The sequence below is a fragment of the Fragaria vesca genome, linkage group LG1, assembly GCF_000184155.1.
Source record: "Fragaria vesca subsp. vesca linkage group LG1, FraVesHawaii_1.0, whole genome shotgun sequence".
Classification (NCBI taxonomy): Eukaryota; Viridiplantae; Streptophyta; class Magnoliopsida; order Rosales; family Rosaceae; genus Fragaria; species Fragaria vesca.
This window is the reverse complement of record NC_020491.1, coordinates 22,327,397-22,349,523: the sequence shown is the minus strand read 5'-3', so window position 1 is coordinate 22,349,523 and position 22,127 is coordinate 22,327,397. Positions and strand designations below refer to the sequence as shown.

Genomic DNA, 22,127 nt, shown 5'->3' with positions numbered 1-22,127 from the left:
GTTGTGTGTGTGTGTGTGTATATATATATATATTTAAAATAAAAAAAAATTAATCCGTGTCATCCTGGCTCAAATTGGGGTCTGTCAATTTTGGTAAAAGATGGGCACTCTTTGATAGGACACGAGTTTCACCTTTGATTACAGTCAATTTATAGGGACAATAGCAGAATCAGCACCAACTATTAAGGATAGGGAGTAAATTTTTCCAAATATTGGCATGCCTGAATTGGACCAATATGATAGGAAAAGTAAAGGATTATGATTGTTGAGTTTGCACTTTGAAAATTTATGTTATCTTGCTGATAAGCTCTATGCAAAGCATTTATTCGACAACGGTAAATGACACCATGGACAGTTGGCAAACAGTATTTTCTTTTGTCGTTGCAATTGATAAGGTTCATGCAAATTTTGTCCAGGAAACTCGTTTAAGTGGATAGCACAAAGCAACAAAAGCTTCTTTTGCCAGCATTTTATCCAATTTTGGGATGAAATTTCTAATTTTTGCTTTCTGTTTTTCCCTGCAGATACCCTCAGAATGCTGTTCCACCTAATGTTGCTCCTTGTATCCTTCTAATTTTACCATCCTGATCTTTTTCTGATGGAATCTATCATTTTTGTCTTCTAAGCAGTCTGCTGTGTGCTTGCCTTTGGTACTGATTTACAGTAACAATACAGTTCATTCTCTTTGCTGTACGTGTTTTCATGGGAAGAACTATTGTTTCCTGAAATATGTTGGCATCTCTTTGTGAAAATATTTATCTGACATGCCCATTTATTTTATCCAGAGCATACTGCATCAATTTGGATCGATTTTTCTATTGTGAAATTTCCAGCTGTGACAATACTCTGATTGGATACTTGCACTTGTTATTTTCTTTGATTTCTCCCTGAAACAGAAAAGGGAGCAAATACAATCAGAACTATGTGTGCAATGATTAGATATTACATGATTTGTAGATCGGTAAATACTGAGGACGCATAGCTTATCCAAATACTGCATGCATGCATACTTAGAAACGTGTACATACATATAATATATATTTCCTGTGGTGACGGTAGTTATGATTTTATAGTTATTTCATGTTCAAGATTCTACAGGGTGCACACACACGCACAGTACATACACCCACATTTATTACCTATCTTAAAATCAATCTTCCTTCCCTCGTATAGAAACAGGTGTACAAATATATGATTATATCTTTGGGTTTCTTAACTTTAGCTTTGCAGACTTAAATGTGGAGCCTAATTCTGGAAATTACTTTCCAACCATTTACTTCAACGAATTTTGGTTACTTCGAGACAAGTTAATACCGATTAATGAAACAGTGAAAGAATTACCGCTGAATCTGGAAGTAGGTCCCATAAGCATGACCAAGTGGCAACTGTTCCTTCAAATTGATCAGTCTTTCCAAATTCACCGTAGTTATGGAAGCATGCTCGAGGGTGAGGCTGATGAACTGAAGGTATTGCTTCTTTAGTTTACTTGCGATACTTTCTTCAATTTGCATGTAATAAGTTGTTCATTTTTTCCTTTCCTCTCTGCTATATTTTTTAGAGTGCTGATATTCAATTTAAGAACTGCATTTTTTGGGAGTCTATATATAAAAAAAGACGTGATCCATACTAGTAAATATAAATGATCCTTTGACATTGTATGCTTTTTAAAGCTATTCCGGGCTATTTTGTCAAACTAATAAATGGAAACAGATAATTGCAAAGTCCCAGTGTCACTGATGCTGCCTCACTTTATTCTTTGCACTGACTTCTATCATCACATGCTTACCATGTGCTTAAAGTGTGGGTAATTATATTTATAGTATTCTAGGATGGTTAAATGGCCAGTTGTCAAGTGCAAAGTCTGCAAAGTTACCGGGCCGAAATCCATTTCATCAAAGTTAGTAACCTTTCATGGATATAATCTGTTTCTTTTCGAAAAACTATAGGCGGACAGCATTATTTGTTATTTTTATGCAGTCTTTCCCTGCTAACAAGTTCCTGTTTTCGTCGAAATGAATCTGCTTAAAGTGATAGTTCGTCTTCTGCAAATTTGCATTTGTGAGAATCTTGATCGAGGCTGAGGATTTTGAAGAGCAGTACATTTATATCTTCAAACGATTTCAAATTTCTGTTTAGATGATTTGTAGAGTGTTTAGGGTAATGTAGATTTTCACTAGAGTTTTGTTTATAACATGCTTCGTGCTCTGAACCCTATATGTGCTCAGTAACAATCATTGTTTGGACATGATTCCCTTATTCTATCGAATGCTGATTGCTCTTTAATGTTCAACAGAGAGTATTCTTGGAAGGAAATCCTTACCTCTTGGCAATCACAATGGCTGTTTCGTTACTTCATTCAGTGTTTGACTTCTTGGCATTCAAAAACGGTGAGCAATCGTTGTAGCTTGTTCTATTATTTATATAATATATTTTGATAATGCTGTCTTATTATTCTAAAATTTCCCCTACAGATATTCAGTTTTGGAACAAAAATAAGTCTATGGAAGGGCTGTCTGCGAAGTCTGTCGTTGTGAACTTCATAAGCCAGTTCATTATCTTCCTCTATCTACTTGACAACGACACTTCATGGATGATACTTGCAAGCTCTGGAGTTGGCTGCTGCATTGAATTTTGGAAAATTGGAAAGGCCATGCACATAGAGGTATCAGATTAAACTTGCATATTGTCACATTAGGCTTTAAATAGCTTACTTTTATAGGCGTGACTGCGTGACAAATTTCTAACAAATTTGTTAACGTCTTCTACTCTGGCTTGATAACATCCCTTTTGGAGTTATATGATCAAAGGTCATTTAACTAATAAGTGGCAGCATAGATGCTGGTAGAAAGGACGGTATCCTATGAGTAAATTTTCATGAAGATCATGGGTAGCCTCCTAGTAATTCCTGTCACTTTTAAATTGCCTATCAAGGTTCTAGGAGGTTGAAGCTGAACGAGTTAGTTTCAGCTGTGATGATGGTATAAATGATCACCTAATAGATTGGTGATATTATTCAAGGACCCAAAAAAGATTAGAAAAGAGTTTTATCATCGGTAACCTTCTAAAACAGGAATAGAGCTTTATTCGAAAAGTGGTTGCGCCGGTTCGTTCAACAACATGAGTGGTTATGTTGGAATATTGTTATAGATAAATATAGATTGAACTAATGGGTGGCTTTCTGAATTTGATGGAGTCACCTTTTGTATCCTCTGAAGTATATATCTCACGGTTATCCTCATTTCTATGTAAACATGTGTCTGTTTGGTATTTTGAAAATATAACGTTCCATATTGATCAGCATAAGAGTTTTCCCTGTTTTCTCACTTTTCAATTCCATTCCCTACCCACAAGGTTGGTTATTTTAGGAAACATTCGCCATAGAAAATTTTGAGGGTTTAGGGTGTAGTCTACCACTAAATGTTAAGCTCCCAAGCCATTTCTGAGTATTTTTGCGTATCTATCTATCAGTGTCCTTTCATGCTCTATTCCTTTTCTGCTGGCCTTTGAAGCTGCCTGTTTGTATGGGCATATCTGTTTGCTGTGGAGTACTGTTTGAGGAGTGCTTATGTGCTAGAAACAGGTTAATGTGACCTGTCTAAGTTTCCATATATTAATTTTTATGTACATCCCTTTGTCTGGTTTTGCCGTATACCATATCAGCAGCATTATGATGTTAACCGCTTATGGTGATGACACGGCATACGTGAAATTCACTAACATGACAGTTATTCATTAATTGATTCTGATCTCTGCTTACAAGCTGTTCACATTCGTTCTTTTTCAATTTCCAGATTGATAGAAGTGGGAAGATACCAATGTTGAGGTTCCGTGATCGTGAGTCATATTCAGGGAATAAGACAAAGGAATATGATGATATCGCAATGAAATATTTGACGTATGTGCTCTTGTTCCTTGTCGCATGCTCCTCTATATATTCACTCAAGTACGAGCAGCACAAGAGCTGGTATTCTTGGGTTCTCTCTTCATTCACGAGCTGTGTCTACATGTTCGGTAAGCTCTTAATTCTGCTCCATGCTCATTGTATTCATGTTACATATTGAAAAACTAAACCTATTTTACACGTTGCTATTTTTCTGTTCAATGTTTTTGTTGTCCTTTTACCTCTCATAGTAGATTTTCTCAAAGGCGTATATGAACTATTCTATATGATATAATATTGGGTTATAAATCTTTGTCATGAAGGTTTAGTGATATTTGTCCTTTGTTTCGAATATTACCATTGCAGGTTTTATTATGATGTGCCCTCAATTGTTCATCAACTACAAGCTGAAGTCAGTAGCCCATCTACCCTGGAGACAGATGACTTACAAGTTCCTCAACACCATCATTGATGACCTATTTGCCTTTGTCATAAAAATGCCAATGTTGCATCGCCTTTCTGTGTTCCGTGATGGTGAGATATAATAATAACTTTCGTTAGTTATTCAGTGTGTTTAATGTACTGTGTCCTTATACCATAATATGTGATTGTGTTTGGGTCTTGAAGTGTTTACTTGTCCGAATCTATTGGCTTATTTAATTAATCACAATGGGTCCTGTAAAATCATGTTCACTTTCCTTTTATTAGATGATATTTTTACCCATGACTAGTAATTCACCACTTCGAGATGATCTCCTAGGTACTTTTGCTTATGATAAATTTGGAATGCTGTGAACTTGTTTGTTTGAAGGACTTACCCATAGGAAATTTTCTTTATGTTATCCCTCTCCCTATTCAGACTATTGAGCTCCAAATTTCATTTTTCATCTTTAATTTCTGATTTTCATTCCTTTTTTGTTTGGCAGATGTCATATTTCTGATATACATATACCAGAGATGGGTCTATCCAGTGGACAAAAAACGTGTAAATGAATTTGGATTCAGTGCTGAAGCTGATCAGGTCACCGATCAGGTCACTGAACAGGTCACGGATGGCACAGAGGACACTGCAGTTAAGCCAGAAGAGAAGAAAACCAACTGAGCTGATGTTTAATAGAGATATTGCAGGACATAATGGAACTCACCCTTTTGCTTTAGCTATTTACATTTAGGTCTATCTTTTAGCAAGGATTGGTTGTAGGCTATGCACCCTTGTCATAGCTGAGGGTGTTCTTTACCTGATTTTTTTACCGTCTACAGTCTAGTGAGCTTTGTTGGTCTGGTTGCAGGAAGTTAACTAGGTGATTTCTTCTGTTTCTTTTGTAGTCAGAAACTAGTGTATTTTTTTTTTTCTGTAATATTCATAAGTCCTTTGATAATGCCATAAATTTTGATAATGCCGGGCTTATTTGTAATATTTTTTGTTTAGATTGATACCAATATATTTTTGGCTAGTGCTAAAATTTGGCTATCCAAATATCGTATCGAGTTAAACCTACTTGATATTGAATTATGATGCGAGTAATTTACTGTTTTCTTTTCTGGTTAGATAGAGACTGGCCTTCTTTACTTGCAAAACCGAACAAGTTGATATTATATTCAAACTTCTATAGCATTTGCCAGGATGTTCAGACACTTCGTATTTATCTCCAGAGATGTTTACCCGTTAGGTGGCTACGGGTGAAAAGAAAACCAGAAAATTCAATAACCAACTCATCAGTTCTCGAAATACAATGAGTGAGAAACAACTAGCGACAATTTACTTAAAATTGATGGTGAACGGGGCAATCAAAATGAGTGAGAAACAATGTAATATTGGAATTAGGCAGGAACCCAGAATGAAGAGGTTTGTGATCATCTGGTTACTTGGAACTGTCATCATTTAGGTATACTAGAACATGTATTCTACTACTCTCCAGTCAGAGGAGTCCAGTGCTGAACTTAACACAACATACTCTATTGTCATACATGCTATGGTATATGTATTTTCTGGATTGAAATTAGTATCTTTTATGCAGTTCTAGTACGCTGCATCTTTTGTTATTCAAGAACTAAGAGTTGGTTCTTGAATATTGAGGCATCCACAGCCAAGGATTTTCGTTCTAGTGGTGAAATCATCCAGGCGGACAGAAATTGCGAAAAAGGAAAGGACGTGCCATAAGGCCTCAATAGGAAACAAAGCTTGAAATTCTTGTAACATAAAAATGCTGAGGACTGTTTGGAGCAAGTTGGACACCTATTAGGATTTACAGTTGCTTCTTATGATTTGAAGACATTGCTTGACATCAAATGTTCGTTTTTCTTTGGTCAGGAAATCGGTAGGTTGAGTGACTTGAATCTTAGACGTATGATCAGTATGGTCATGGCCTTCATTTTCACTAAAAAGTGACCATGGTCAACCTTTTAGCACCATTTAGGCTGCTACGTTTGATAATTACATCAGAGGAGGCTGGAGGTTTTGTTCCAAGCCAAGATTAAAATCACCAGTGATCTACGAAACTAGGCTACAAGTCTTGAGCCATTCTCCATTCATTTGCAGCCTCAAAATCAACTTGCTTATGAGAGAGAGGCATAAAGAAGTTAGAACCAGATACATTCTTATTCCTCCATATCTCATAATCATTGTACTTGTGCAGCCCGTAAAAGGGATGAGCTCTTCTGAGATAATCTCTGCCGGTACCCCAAAATTGCTAATTGTTGTAAATTTCATCGGCTTTGACTAGCCACTTGGGAATTGCATGAAAACCATTGCTGTTGAATAGCACAAACCAATGAGAGAAGTTCTAGAAAAACAAACTCCGTCAACAAACTTAGTCAAATTCAATTTCCAGGAAGAAAAAAATAATAAGTAAAGAGTTGTCCAATTCAAATATTTAAAATCAGCACCAGAAAGGATAATCTACAATAAATAAAGAAAAAAATTTACATAGAAGCGTATGCAAAAGTTATATACAACCAACCCCTGACGAAATATTCCAGCAGAAAGTGTCTGTGATGAGAATATGAACACTGAAGATGCCCCACAAACCCATTGCAACTCTGTTCTACTACAAAATCTCTTGTTCTATTTTCTTAACCATCGCATTTCAGTAGCCATCTTGCATCTCTTCTTCGTCAGGTAAAATCATGGTCAGGAGAGAATACTTAACTCGTAAAGAAATTTTAGCCTTCTCAACGAGCAGCCTTGCACCCGACACAACCCAATACCCAGGTGAATCCTGTGGTCCTCTAGTCATTTCTGTTGTGTCGACGAACCTCAGTAGTTTAGGTGTCTGTGTGGGTACCGGGGGTCCTCCAGGATACACAGCCGAATTTATGTTCACATCGGCAGGATTAGGGGGCTGTTTTTGAGCAGCAGACGAGAACCGAGTGCTGATCATGGTTGAAATAATACCTGATTTCTGTGTCAAGGCTGGTGAACCGTCCCATTCAGATTGTCTAACATTGGTTGCACCCATAACTTTAGAGAAATGAAGCCGTAAAAACAATACTTTTTTCATCCCCGACTCTCCAATTTCGAAGTGAGCCCCAGTGACAACATTGAAATCATCAGCCTCAATAGGAGCTGTGCAGACATGAGAGAAGCTCTTCCACTGAACCTTTTCAAAATATCTGCGGTCAGATGAGGGGCGAGAGATATTTTCATTCACTTGATCCTGGAGTTGGAAAGTCTTTGGAAGCGATGAAAGATGCTGCAGGTGGATTGCTAAGCAATTGCTCCTTTTTCCCTCCAAATACAGTCGGAGACCCGTCACTGGTTTCTTTCCCACATCAACCTATCATGTTTTCATCACCAAATTATGGTATGCTAATATAGGCACATATTTGCAGAAACCATAAGCAACCTCCTAAGATGAAATAAATATTGAAAATGGATACAAAAATAATTGTTGACCAAAACACCTATAAATATGCCAAAAAAAGAAGTTAAATGTGTATTATTTCCTATATCATACCCTAGAAGTCGTTGGATAAGAAATAAAGGGCATAGAGAGGATATCCCCCCTTTCTCTTGCCTCTTGGCTTCTAGGTTCAGAAGCTCCCAAGAGGTCATGATCATAGGTCTCCATGTTTTTTACATGAGTACCAAAGAGGAGTGCTAGGGCCAGGCTCCCTAGATCATAGATTAAATAAATGAATCTGGATATTTATAGAATCAGAGGTTTTCTCTAGAAGGTGATACTTTTTATTTATTTCTTTTTAAAATTCTTTTTGGTTTTAATATCACCTGAAGACCTCCCTCCTAATCAAGTTTAACTAATGGCCAAAAGTGGGAACTTTCTTTCATTGGTTTTAACCCATGAAAGATATATCCACTACAGCATAATTTTTGGTATTTCAAAGGAAAACACAATAATAAGAGCATTACCAGATTTGTGTTAACGTAAAGCTTAGGGCCCATGAAGCTAAACTGTAAAGATGCACTACTTTGTGGCTTCTTCTGAGGACCAAGAGCAAGCTCACCAAACACTGGTGCCCATTGCCTTGGAAGTTGAAAATCTAAAAATTGATGCAGTTCTTCAATTGGCGGTTTGTCTGCACATAGAGCAAATATTACATAAGAATCTACCTTGAAAAGTTGGATGTTTATTAATCTTGGCATGCGTCAGCATCATTCATTTATATTGTACATAGGAAAGAATTAGGCAAATCACTTGAAATAATGAAGAGTCAACTTATATGATTCCTCCTATGAAGCTGAAAATTTATTACTTAATACCCTAACTATCCGTAATTATGGCAGCAAAGTGCAGGGAGAAATCGTATTTCTCAAACAAAACTTTTGATACTGGAATTATTTATAGTGATAATGTTATATACCTAAAAGAGACCGTCTAAAAACTATTGGGTTTGGAATCAATATCTCTACAGTTTCAGTGGTAGAATAATGAATATCTTACACAAATGCATTACATACAACATAGTGACACCCATAGTGACACCCCGCCAGACCAGAAAAAGAGTCAAAAGTGTTATATCAAGAGTGGGAGAAGAATTTCAGCCACCGAGAACCAAAAAGAAAAGAGAAACAATATATGATATACATATGTTATATGTATATATACATATATATAGAGTGAGAGAGTGGAAGAAGAATTGAGCTCATAACTAACATGATTTATGCAACTAGTTCCCTAACTTCATATGCAAAGACTCATAATTAAAAGCATAGTAACAAATCAGATGTATTGATGAGAGAATCCCTTTGCATCTGATGACCCATAAGTGCATATGAACTGTAAATCACACTTTCATTAGTGTTTCTACATAGTTATAGATGTATAAAACTATTGCTACAATGTAATAAGCTGAATTTGATGAGGGTGGCGCAGCCAAACGATATCAATTGAAGTTCATCTCAACCAACTAATTACTGATGTTCTGCATCCAATCTAAGATCGCCTGGTAGACTGATTCGTTCTTGAAAACAAGAGTTGTAAAATGTTTTACATGTGAACTTAAAACCATACGTTAAGGAAGTTCTCTAATCAAGATAGAGATGTTTTGGTTTGATGACAACTAGAAGAAAAGATGACTGTTAAATCCGGTACAGTATATAAACCCACACAAACACAAAATGCAAAAATTCAGATGACTTCTGTGTAGATGGAACTGGGGAAAAGTGTATCTATATTAGATAGGCTTGTGCAGAGCATGGTATCTACATATAAGAACAGCTGTTCCTTTATAGCGTTTCCAAAAGCTGTGAGGAGGCAAACCCAATGGTCGTTTATAAAGGTTACGACATAATGAGACAGACTAACACTCCACCTCATTGTGAGTATAAATTATAAACTCACACATGACACACAGTAAACATGTTGAAATTTGGATGTTATTAACTATTTGAACAGACAATGAGAAAATAAAAAACGAAGGCAGAGAAAACCTATAATATCAAGAAAACTATTGGATACTTTAAAGGATGATATTGCCCTACTCATGTAATTTGAATAAATTGACTTCATAAGGAGGAGAAATATTCAGCTTACAACGAAGATAGAGGTTAATGGCATGGCTCAAAAATCCACTCCCATGAATTCCACTAAGTAACGATGTGATAGGAACCAATGACATTGAGATCACATCAGGTTCAAGCTGAACTGTTTGAGACCACTCACTGTGGCGTAGATTCTTTTGTAAGCTTCCACCCTTTCTCTTGCACACAAATTTAATATCCTGTGACTGCATTACAAACAGATACCAGCTTCAAATATTACTCTTTCATGACTCAAGAAATTTGAAGACAGGAGACCCAAGAGGTTTGGAGACCATCTACCAAATTATTAATTAAGATGCCAGGAGAACCATAAGTGTTCAAAGTGGGTTCAACTTCATAAAAGTCCAAGGACTTAAAATTCCAGTGTCATATCCTGTTGTTTTAGTTGAATTATATGGCTCTGCTGTACTCAAAATCTTATAACTCAAAGTTCAAGTAAGAAAGGAAACAAAAGTCTACACGAAAAAAGAGAAGATAAACAAAAAAACATGTGGGTGAGATGGCAAGTCAAAAAATTATGATTGTGGTAGGGATTGAATCTGTTTGTTTACAGGCCGAAACTTACATAGGACAAAGTTAAACGAAATAGAGATTTGGCGTACCTCAGCAGATGCGTAAGAACTGGATGGAATCGCGTCCATAATACCCTGCCCATGATCCTTGGCGAACTGAAACAAAATCAAAACAGAGGTTACGGTGGCTCTACAATATTCGCCTGGCATAGCCTATCCCAATCATTGAAGATAACAGACACCAATAGTGTCTGTCATGGATACTACGCTAATCACAACCAAATAGATCAGCGGTTCAAATCAATTATAGAGTTGATAATATTATCCAATCTCTCATCCATACCATATAAAATGAGCTAAGTTTAGTATCTTTTGGCCTTAGCAGCTACACTAAAATCTCAATATGCCTTGATATCTAACATCCAATGAGGTATAAAAAATCTTAGAAGATTAAGGGTGTATATGGGAGTGCTTTGGAAATGATCTTTTCATAGGATATAGGAAAATGAAATGTGTTGTTTGAGGTTAAGGAATTTTTCCTAATTTATGGTAAAGACTAAAGATGCACTTGGTTTGTGATGATATTTTTCTGCGTGCTCACAAATCCCAGTAAGTGCTACTAAACGTTGTAGCACTGAGATTGGTATTACCATTGTCAACATCTTTGCATTAACTTGTTAAATAAATTTCCTTAACATGGTTAAGACTCAGAAAAGTCATCTAGCAAAACAACATCAATCTTGTTGAAGTAAAGGGTATTAAGAAGGATGCAATGCTTCAAACCTTGTCTCTATCGTGACCCGTTCCAGTTCCATCTATATACAGCTTGTCGGCCATGTCCTTCAATTTTTTCTGCACATCAGCAGGTTGGACAGGTGATGAGTGCATCTGCTTGGCATAGATCGTATCTTTTCCCCCATTTTCACCCCAACTATAACATGCGTTCCATACTTGTCAATAAACCTGCAATCAAACAACGATACAATTGCAATCAGTTTCTAACTCTAAACAAACAATACCATTACATGCAAGTATGTAACACTAAAAACAGACCAAAAGGTATGCGAATAGAGGTTAGACCTTGCCAATGCTGCAGGATCCCAGGATGAAGGAACAGCTTGTTTGACATCATCACGCAATGCAACCTGAGATTTTTCGAGGGCAACGCTGTAAAGGGTGATGGAAACACCGTCGAAAGCAAGAGTCTTTGTGTTGGCGGCATCCTTCTGCCATCCCCCGGTAAACTCAAACGCAGTGTTGAAATGTCCGGTTGGAATCTTACCCGAAAGGGCCAATTCCTGGTTAAACTGCTCCGACATCTATAAATGGAAATTCATCCCAAAATGAAATAATTAAGGAACAAGTTAATAATGAAATTAGTACTGATCAGAAATGAAACTAAGTGATAAAAAAAGCCTAGGGTACCTGTTGAAAAGAGAGGACGTCGGAGCCGAAACGCATGCGCTCGCCCTTATCGCATTTGATGGACTTGGGGACATTGGGAATGCAAATACCGCCGGGAATGGAGATATCACGGAGTTGATCGTCGTCGATGGTGATCAAGCGGGAGTCAACACCGGAAGACTGGCGCTTGCAGTACTTGAGCTTCAAGTCAACGGTGAGATCGTAGCCCAATCCGATGGATTTTATCGCGGCCTCCGCCTCGGATGCAGCTTTCCGGGTACTCATGCTCTCTGTTTTTCTCTCTCTAGCTTTCTCTCTGACTATGATGATGAGTTGTTTCCTCAGTTTTCCATGGAGGGAGGTTGGAAGAGAAAACAAGGAGGCAGACTAGTCTATGGAGACGGGTCAATTTCATCCATTTATTGGTGGGATTTGTATATTGTGATTAGGTAAAAGGAGAGGGTTTGTGGGGGAGCAAGTCAAAGCTTGAGTGCTGCTGTCTTGTTCTTGGAACCTGCTGGTGCTGCTGCCATCCAACTCCCACCTCATGGGTTTCCTATTATTTAGCCTCCACTATATTCTCCTTCTAATTCTACTGTTTGTCTTTCTTCTTTTTTTCTTTCAGAAATTTAAAACAAAAAACTTACAAAAGGAGTACGATTTTTGTTTTTGAAAGAAAAAAGGAGAGGGAGGTTTTTGTCACAAGTCTTGAGTAGAGTGATCATTTGCACAATGATTCGTTCAACTTACGTATTAAATGATAACGAAATAGTGTGAGATATGATCATAACGGCAATGTGAATACGGAATTTTGAGTGAAAGATTTTGATTTGGTAAATATGAGTGATAGTTGGTGTCACATAATTGTCACTCGGTTTTTGTGTGTTCCATTTTGGTTTTCAATGGTTAAGGCTATCACCACGAGTGTTGGTGCATCCTCTTAAACCATCACATCCTTGTAAAATCAAACCACTTATTCACTCCAAAAACGCATTATGATACGAGTGAAGTGAACAATGACGGTCACAAAATGAAATCAAGCTACAAAACTACAAAAGGCAGCATATCAAAAATCAAAGGTTTCCCACCTCGATTGACCTCTTAAAGATTTTAGATCCAAGCAAAACTACATGTATGTTGAAGCCAATGTGTTTCCCACAATAATGATAGCTCGCCTTGACTCGCCAAAGAGGACACGCCTTCGGGGAACTCACATTTTTAGAGTTTAATAAAAGAGAAATTCTTCCATTGCTTCTAGTGAAAGACTAATGATAAAAGTTTAATTGAGTGAAGTTATTATAAAATTTATGTCTTTTTTTTTCTAGATGGTTGAGATTTGAGAAGTTTCTAATTCCTATTACACGGTTTCAAATCCCAGTTAAATTTTAGTGTCATTTTCTTAAGTAGGTAATCATGATTCATGACTATGAATCTTGGTATCATTGTGACATTGTGTATAAGTCGTCATGTAATTAAAATAATTAAAGAAAAGAATAATACATTCAAATAGGCAATCTAGTGCCTATAATGAAAATAAACCCGAAGCCTCTCAAATTCAGATTAAATGATAAAAAAAAAACTCTAGTTGAAAACTGATAACTCATTTTTGTTTGTCTACAAAATGTCAATTAAGTACCCCTATTCGATTCGACTCAGAAAAAAAACCGACTTCATATATTGACAAACAAGGTTGTGATGCAGATAGATTTACATTAAGAACATTAGCCGTCGAACTTCACTATTTCGAAACCGAAAAACTTTGATTTTGAAATTTTTTTCTTCTTTCCTTTGAAGAATTGATTTTGAAGTTAATAATGTGTATGTTCAAGAGATCCAAGAGCGGGCATCTTGAAGTCCCATTTTGGAGCGAGGGCGATTTGCCAGATAGGAAACCGTGGTCAGCGCGCAAAGTTTGAATATTGACCCATTCCATTCCAGAGAGCAAAGCAGACGTCCCTCTTCATACCAAACGAGTCTTCCATCACCATGCTTCTTCCCCATTTCTTTATTATTCTTCCTTCCCCTAACCACCCTTTTGACCCTTTACCCTACTCCCACCCCAGTCCCCAAACTCCGCCACCCATCGTCTCTTCTGCTTCTAAACTTCTCCTACTCGCTTCATCTTCATCTTTCTCACTTCTCCCGATCAAGAACGGTACTTGCTTCGGTTTGGCGCCATGGGAGGACTTTGCTCCAAGAGTTCCCACAAGGCGGTCAACGCCTGGGCCGCCGACAATCGCCGCCAAGGGGGTGATGATTACAAGCTGAGAAGCTCCAAGAGGACCACTACTTCTGCTGCTGCTGAGGTGGCTCCGCCGCCGGCCGTGGATATGGACACTGCTCCGCAGCCGCCTAGATACTCCCAAGACGGTCCTGCACTTGTCTACGAAGGAGGTGATGCCACTGATGACTTTTACGATGGGATTCCGCGATATAAATCCGGCTCTTTCCGCAAGGCCAAGGTTCGTGCATAGCACTGTCTTTCTAACCCTGCTTATATGTTGATCATTTTTCGAAATTATGTCATTGAAGGAAACTAATATTATTGTTAATAAACATTGCAGGTTTCTGAGGTGGGATCACGGATAGGGAGAGGGGCAGTGTCAGTGTTGGACACGCTTGGGAGCAGCATGACCAATTTGAATTCCGCCACTGGTTTCAATTCAGCGCCGCCAGCCAAGGGGAATGAGATTGCTATTATAGCATTCGAGATTGCCAACACTGTTGTTAAGGGTTACAATCTTATGCAATCTATTTCGACCAGAAGTATTAGGAATTTAAAAGAAGTGGTGTTTCCTTCTGAAGGTGTGCAGTATTTAGTATCCAAAGATACGGATGAGCTTTTGAGGATTGTTGCAGCTGATAAAAGGTGGATGCTCAATCTACTTGCGAATACTTGCCACCTCATTTTGTTGTGCAAATGAGTGACCTTCACATGTGTTTAGTTTGTTTTTCATGTTTAATTCGTTCACTAAACTTTACTCATTCATTTGATAGGGAGGAGTTAAAAATTTTCTCGGGGGAGGTGGTTCGTTTTGGAAATCGATGTAAAGATCCTCAGTGGCACAACTTGGACAGATATTTTGAGAAGTAATATACTTCGGGACTATATACCTGCTGACATTTGTTTCTTTAAGATTTCATATTCTTACTTGGTGAAATTTTATTTTACTCTACAGAATCAGCAGAGAACTTATTCCTCAGAAGCATCTGAAGGTGGAGGCAACTTCGGTAATGCAGCAACTGATGACGTTGGTCCAGTATACTGCTGTAAGTATCATCTTACCTGACCAGAGATATAGAGGAATTTTATATTTCCTTATAACGGCTGCCAAATTATTATTATTATTATTATTTTTCAGTAATTAACGCTATCCATAGAAAAAAGTTTCATATATCCTTTTCGTGTGTTCATCTCATCTTTTTCTAGTATTTCAACACGAATTATCATCCTCCCTTGCTAATTTGGCTTTGAGTAATTTCCATTTATATCTATGAATATAGAAGAAAGTTTGTTTTGGGAACTTAAGGAGGTTTCATCCTGTGTCTCCCACTCAAGTGCTGTATCCAATGTATTGAGCTTACTATTGAGTTCTAACTGATCCAATTTTCCAAAAAAGCAAAACACTAATATTCTTTTGCCTACAGGAATTATACCACGAGTTCCATGCATTGGACCGATTCGAACAAGACTATGAACGTAAGCAGTACGAGGAGGATAATTTATCTTCCACTCAAAGAGGTGATCAAATGTTTTCTTATTGCATAGTTTATTTTTTATTTTTTAAATTTGAATAGTCGCAGAATTAACTCAATGATATACAGTATAGGATTGTTTTTAGTACTGATGGCCACTTCAAGGGCATTCTGTACATAGTTAATAAAATGGATATAATACTGCAATGGGAAATTATAATGATATCCTAGAAAGCCTTGCACAATGCCTACAATTACAAATTTCTATCTTACACCCATCATTAGTAGGGTTTTGAGCAGAAGCAAAAGCTCCCTCTCATCTCATATATTCTTCTCTCACAGTTCTCATATATCTCCAATCACTTTGTATTTGAGGATATTATATGATATATTCAATTTTTTTTTCCTTTGAGTATCTGCAATATTAGAAATTGAGATGAAATTATAATGGAGGCCTAGATCGGTAACCATGTTATACTATGTATGTACCTGCAAAAGAATCATAATTTATGATCTGATGTGAGTGTCACTTGACTGATTATATCACTGTTTTTTTTTGGTTTTTGTTATTGTTCATCTCATAGGTGATACCCTTGGAATCTTGAGATCTGAACTAAAAAGCCAAAGGAAACTAGTTAAAAGTTTAAAGAAAAAGTCACTTTGGTCCAAAAGTATGGAAGAGGTAATTGAATGCGTTTCATTGAGTTGCTGATCAGTTTTCTGACCTGTTTTTTTTCCAGACGTTTATTATTTCTGCTTTTGTTTTGCACACATCTATGGTATTCTCCGGTAGTAAATTTTTTTTCGACCATTGAAAATGCTGGTTGTTTGAAAGACTAACTTCATGTTGTATAGGACATGGTCTATTTAATTCCCAAAGTTCAGTGTCTGCTTGATAAACAAGTAGTGACATACTAGTTACAGTTTAATTTGTAACATTTGATATTTTGGAATGCAGGTGATGGAAAAGCTTGTTGAAATAGTCCACTTTTTATATCTAGAGATGCATGCAGCCTTTCGTAGTGCTGGTATGTATGTTTCAGGTCCAATCTGCCAATATAACATATGCATGTGTCATTTTGATCTTTGAACGGCATATTGTTTCAGGCTTCAATACATGATTAATTGTTTTATCAAGAGATTTTCTTGATCATTATCATCTGTAAAACATAGCTGTTATAGGTCACAATGGCTACTTCTATGTATCCCAGATTAGGTATTAGCCTCTGTATTGTCTTTTAGGTTATTATAGTATCAATCCTTATCAGGTCCAAACATCCTTATTTATTCAAAAGGTACGGATTTTGCCAACAGGACCACTTTTCGGTCATATTTTTCGATCATAGCCAAGTAGTATCTAGATATATATGACATGATCATCTCTGCAAAATTTCAGCTAAATTGGTGATCGTTAAGGTATCAAAACTATATGATTACAATGAGCGAACCAAATCTGTTCAACTTGAATTGTTTGTGTAATTCACGGTTTTGAATACTTTAATGATTATCAATTTGGCTGAAATTTTGTAGAGATGATCTACTCATATATACCTAAAAGATAAACGGTTGAGATGAGAATATATGGTCGAAAAGTAGGTCAATTAAGGAAATCCGTACCTTTTGAATAAAGAAGGAGGTTTGTATCTGAAAAAGGCCTGATTATAGTATATTGTTTATTTCTGAAAATTTTGTATGTTGTAAAAACATGTGAAGAACACATATCATTCAACTTTTATATGATACTCAGTTGGAATGGTTTCTGAATCATAGTCCCCATCCATCATCTTTTATAGGAATCATAGTCTCCATCCATCTAAAACAATTGCTTTCATGGGTCGAACCTGAGTTTTCCACAAATTTTAGAATCAGTTTTCTGCCCTCACCTAGATTCTCATAAGACTGTCTAAGGCTGTTTTGTTCAACCTTATTTTTCTGCCACCGATAGTCATGACAAAGAGTTGAACACTTATCTTCTTTGACTATGATCTGCAGTTACTTTTCTGAGAAAACTGACAATGATGCTTCTTCGTTGAAATATGCAGAAGGTCAGAAAACTGCGGAGGGAGCCACAAATAAATATCAAAAGTTGGGACCTGCTGGACTTTCTTTACATTATGCAAATATTGTTCTCCAAATCGATACTCTTGTGAGTTATGATTCTCTGTTCTGTCCTTTTCTTATTATGCATATTACATGATTTCTAACTGGTACTGCAGGTATCTTATAAATGAAACTGAAATGACGTTTCTCATAGATTATCCTTTACCGTACTAGCAAATAGTCTCATTACTGCCCTAATGTAGCATGCCTTGGTTCACTTAACCCCAGATTGATTCCATTACACTAATAACACAATACATATATGTATATAAATATTGTATAAACATATGAACAAAATAATGTGGAGTTGAGTTATTTGATTTTTCTCCCTCGTATCAACTATCTCATATTTTTTATAATATAATGAAAAGTTTAATCAATTGCACACTTCACCTAATGGGTTTTGATTTGTGTATTTAGACATATATCAGCTAACATTTACTTTAGTCTTTGGTCTCATGCGTCTTCTATACCATAATTCATCTTTACATGTTTTTTGCTGAGTCTGCTTCGTTGCATTTAGGTAGTCAGGTCAAGTGCTCCGCCGCCAACTACAAGAGATACATTATACCAGAGCTTGCCGCCTAATATAAAATCATCTTTACGCTCCAAATTACATTCTTTCCATATTAAAGAAGAGGTATTATCTCATCTTAGTCTCCTTGACTATATATGTAAAGAAGGATCCATATTTCTACCACAAAATTGTCCAAGGATATGACCTGTGTATTTTCATTGCTCTCACTTTTAAGGAATACCTTAAAAAAAAGTATGTCATATTGGAAAAATGTTTGGCCATTTATTGTCATGTGCATATTTTCTTCTGAAGTTCTGTGCTTGTCTATTTTGATTGCACTAAGACTAAAGGTTTCTGATTAGGGTTTCATCCCTCAAAGCATCCATGTATTAGGCCCCCATTCAAGGATGAAATTAGGAATAAAATGGGCCAATTGGACACCATTAACTTATGTTCTCATAATGGATCAAAGTATCAAACAATTAAACAAACACAATGTTCTTGATGACTATTTAAATGATGATAATCAAAATGGTGTAATGATTTAGGATTGGTTTATGAGAGATGATTATAAAATAGGAAGTTCAGAAATGCATGGTCATTTTATTTCGTCATGTATGAGCTGGGCTTGACCATTATGATCCTTTATTTTCATTTTTTGAGAGGTCCCTTTCAATAATAGAACTCTCTATATAGACACCCTTTCCTTGAAGGGATCCATTTTTAAAGAAAGTAATCCAACACATTGTTGGACCCAAGTTGTATGTAGTATAGACTCTTTACTATAGACATACACTTGCATTTGTCTTTTCTGTAGCTGATAATTGTTTGAAATTTGAAGTAGGTTTTTTTGCCTTCTAAATTGTTTCCTGCAGCTCACTATCACACAAATCAAAGCTGAGATGGAGAAAACTCTGCACTGGCTTGTTCCAATGGCTGCAAATACAGCCAAGTAAGATGGCCAGCTGTTCTGCAAAGCAGATAATTTTCTAGTGTGTGTGAAATGTTTTTGTTTCTTTTTGTTGCGACAGTTCATTACTGATTCATTATTTTGTTTCTTTTGTTCCAAAATCTTTTAACAGAGATCACCATGGTTTTGGTTGGGTAGGTGAGTGGGCGAGTACTGGGTAAGTAACCATATACTGTTTGTTTTCACTGTCACCATGTTTTCGTTTCGTGTTTGGGTTTCTTAGTCTATCATTTCTTTTATGTAGTGCTGAGACGAATCGTAAACCAGCTCCACAGACTGAGGTGATTCGGATCGAGACATTCCATCATGCAAATAGGGAAAAAACAGAAGCCTGTGTACTCAAACTAGTGTTGTGGCTTCATTATTTGGTCTCTCAAAGCAAGCCTGCATCCACTAGTGTGGGTATGCGATCACCTGTTAAGTCCATAGCTACCACAACCCTCCCAAACACAAATAAGCAGCTGACGGACATCCCTCCCTCAGCCGTGCTAACAACTGATGACCAACAGATGCTGCAGGATGTAAGTAAGAGAAAACGGGTTCCCGGAATTAGTAAAAGTCAGGACTTTGAGAATGTTTCTAGTTTGGGAAACCTGGGTAGATTGAACAAGAGCAACAGCTATTCATCAGGGGAAGGAACCAAGAAAGTGTTACCTTTCAGCAGGCTGTCTTCTGGGGTTCCTGTCATTGATTTTGGTATAGATAAGGAAAAGGCATTGGATGTCATAGATAGAGTGGAGACACATAGAGATCATCATCATCATCCAAGGGAGTAAAGTATCTAAGGATGCTTTGACATGATTGGTGTGATGTATGAGCGTAATGACTTCTCATCTACTCCCATGAGAAATTTACTGTGCATATTTTCAGTTTGAGTAGAGTCGCTTTTAGTTGCAACTGTCCTGAACGGGGGTATATAGAGCTAAAGGGTAAGTTTGTGGACAGTACAACTCATTTGTTTATTCCAAGTTTCGTTTTTTATTATTATACTCTCCTGAAGCACATTTTCTTTATCTTGAATGAAATTTAATTAAACGAAAGATAAGGTTACAATTTGGAGCACATTTTCTCAACAACTTTGAACAAGCATGTCCTTAAGCGCGGAACTCAGGGAAGCGTTTAGCAGTTTTTCCGGCATACTCCCAAGTGGCGTCTACGGCAAGCATCCCCTCCCATTAAACCAAGTAGTGGTGGCCTTGGCCTTCTTGGTTCTAACACCCGTGTCCAGGGGTTTCCATAAGATTTCCCTTTTGTCATTGAATGGAGGCGGAGTAGTAGAAATAGGATTGCCATCTCCAATTCTGTTTTTCAACAAGGACACATGGAAGAACAGATGAATTTCTGAATGGGGTGGAAGATTCAGGCGATAGGCTATTGCCCCCGCTTTCTCTTCAATTTTGAATGGTCCATAGTATCAAGGTGAGAGTTTGTGAGCAAGGCGATTGATGAGAGATTTCCTCTTGTAGAAATACCTAGTCGCCGATGAGGAATTCTCGGTCAAGCCCTCCCTTTTTCAGCATATTATTCCTGTTATATGCAATCGTCATGCGGTTCTTTAGGTTGAGAAGCAATTGATCTTCGTCTTACAGCTTGGTGTCCACTGAATGCACTTTGATGGTTTCAGGAATGTAGTTAGATACTGTAAGAGGGGGATTACCATACAAGGCCTAGCAAGGTGTCATTTTGACGGTGGAGTGAAGGGTGGTGTTGTACCACCACTCTACCTAGTGCATGAGTTCCAAACTATATATAGGCTTATCGAAGACAATGCAATGCAAGTAGTTTTCCAAGGCATCTATTGACAACCTCTGGCATAATTGAGTGCCTTGGGTTTAGGTTTAAAGAATTTTGTCTAGAAATCCTGACAAAAATGAGGTCTCGGTCATTAACAATCGTAGTTGGCATTCCATGAAGCATGAACACTTCACGCAGTGGCAGATGCAGGACGAATATCTCACATGGGCTAAATGCAACGCACAAAAAATTTTAATCAACAGTGCGAGAAATTTTAGTTCATTAAAAAAGAACATACATACATAAGGGGACGTAGCAAGTTTTACCCTCAAACACATTTACATGAAAAAAAATTAGACACAATACAATACAAGAAACACAAATAAAAACTAACTAAACTGTACTCTACGAGGCCCCAGAGCTTTAAAATCTTTAATCACCATCTCATTGTCAACTGCTTCAACAAATTCTTTTTCAATATGACTTCAAATTCTATTTTTTTTCAATTTCATACTTCAAATTCAAATTCTATACCCAGAACAGTGAGAACACAAATACAAAATTACACAAAGTGACAAAACTAATTGAGTAAGAATTAAGAAACTAAGAAATAAGAATACACACATGGTCTCAGTGGTCTGGCCGTTTGGGGAAATGAACGGGGGGACTCGGGAGACATGGAGACAACGACGGCGAGCAGCAGAGCAGGCGACGAGAGGCGAGCAGCCGAGCAGCCAAGCAGGCGACGGCGATGGGCGAGGAGACGGCGAGCAGACTGCAGACGAGCGACGGTGAGCAGATTGCAGACGAGCGATAGGGGTTTAAGGTGAGGTGTTTCGACTTTGGATCTGAGGACTGACCTAAACTCGTATGGTTGGAGGCTGGAGCGATGTCGTATACTCGTATGACTTTATATATATATTGGGTCTAGTAGAATTTTGGGCCCAAGGATCTCACCTAGCCTGTAGCCCAAACAAGCCTTGGGCTGGATCAGCCACTGACTTCACGCATGAAGATGTTGGCTATTTGAGCAGCCATGAAGAGACGTGCGACCGGTATAAAGTACACAAACTTAGACAACCTATCATCAACAACCATTATACTCTTATAGCATTGAAGCCTTAAAAATGAGGCAGGCTATTGATAAAATCCATGGAGAAGGCTCCCAAGTGTCATTCGGTAAGGACAAGGGTTGGAGGAGTCCAGGTTAATAAATAGACTCATACTAGGTAGCTTACTCGCGATTTGCTGAGAGAGAGAGAGAGAGAGAGAGAGAGAGAGAGAGAGAGAGAGAGAGAGAGAGAGAGAGAGCG

At 37.4% G+C, this 22,127-nt stretch overlaps 2 protein-coding genes and 1 pseudogene across 3 annotated transcripts in view; 2 read left to right on the top strand and 1 right to left on the bottom strand.

The window, feature by feature from the left end:
- Positions 1–5,892, top strand: part of LOC101314603 (cleft lip and palate transmembrane protein 1-like) — an 8,087-nt gene extending 2,195 nt beyond the window's left edge. Inside the window, exons 6-12 of the mRNA XM_004288590.1 lie at positions 525–562; positions 1,231–1,466; positions 2,294–2,387; positions 2,472–2,662; positions 3,792–4,011; positions 4,247–4,414; positions 4,807–5,892. Coding sequence (XP_004288638.1) covers positions 525–562; positions 1,231–1,466; positions 2,294–2,387; positions 2,472–2,662; positions 3,792–4,011; positions 4,247–4,414; positions 4,807–4,982 — 1,123 coding nt within the window. The 3' untranslated portion in view covers positions 4,983–5,892. The remainder of the gene's footprint in view (positions 1–524; positions 563–1,230; positions 1,467–2,293; positions 2,388–2,471; positions 2,663–3,791; positions 4,012–4,246; positions 4,415–4,806) is intronic.
- An 846-nt stretch (positions 5,893–6,738) lies between these two features.
- On the bottom strand, positions 6,739–12,256 carry LOC101314317 (annotated as a pseudogene). The gene is made up of 7 exons (XR_183810.1): positions 11,819–12,256; positions 11,474–11,712; positions 11,177–11,356; positions 10,484–10,549; positions 9,874–10,066; positions 8,250–8,416; positions 6,739–7,656 (listed from the first exon to the last, which is right to left on the bottom strand). The product of XR_183810.1 is annotated as an MACPF domain-containing protein At4g24290-like (transcript).
- A 1,718-nt stretch (positions 12,257–13,974) lies between these two features.
- Positions 13,975–20,141, top strand: LOC101314230. Its single transcript, XM_004289554.1, has 12 exons — positions 13,975–14,259; positions 14,362–14,666; positions 14,795–14,887; positions 14,977–15,067; positions 15,446–15,539; positions 16,078–16,175; positions 16,452–16,521; positions 17,536–17,639; positions 18,117–18,233; positions 18,986–19,062; positions 19,193–19,237; positions 19,325–20,141. Exons 1-12 carry the CDS (start codon positions 13,975–13,977, stop codon positions 19,854–19,856), a joined length of 1,911 nt encoding a protein of 636 aa, XP_004289602.1. The 3' UTR covers positions 19,857–20,141.
- Positions 20,142–22,127: the final 1,986 nt, after the last annotated feature.

What these genes read in the sequence shown, in the direction of transcription:
- LOC101314230 (XM_004289554.1), top strand. Translation starts at nt 13,975, where the DNA reads ATGGGAGGACTTTGCTCCAAGAGTTCCCACAAGGCGGTCAACGCCTGG. An exon ending in TTCTCCAAATCGATACTCTT is followed by an intron (nt 17,640 to 18,116) that starts GTGAGTTATGAT and finishes CGTTGCATTTAG; the next exon opens with GTAGTCAGGTCAAGTGCTCC. An exon ending in CTTTCCATATTAAAGAAGAG is followed by an intron (nt 18,234 to 18,985) that starts GTATTATCTCAT and finishes TGTTTCCTGCAG; the next exon opens with CTCACTATCACACAAATCAA.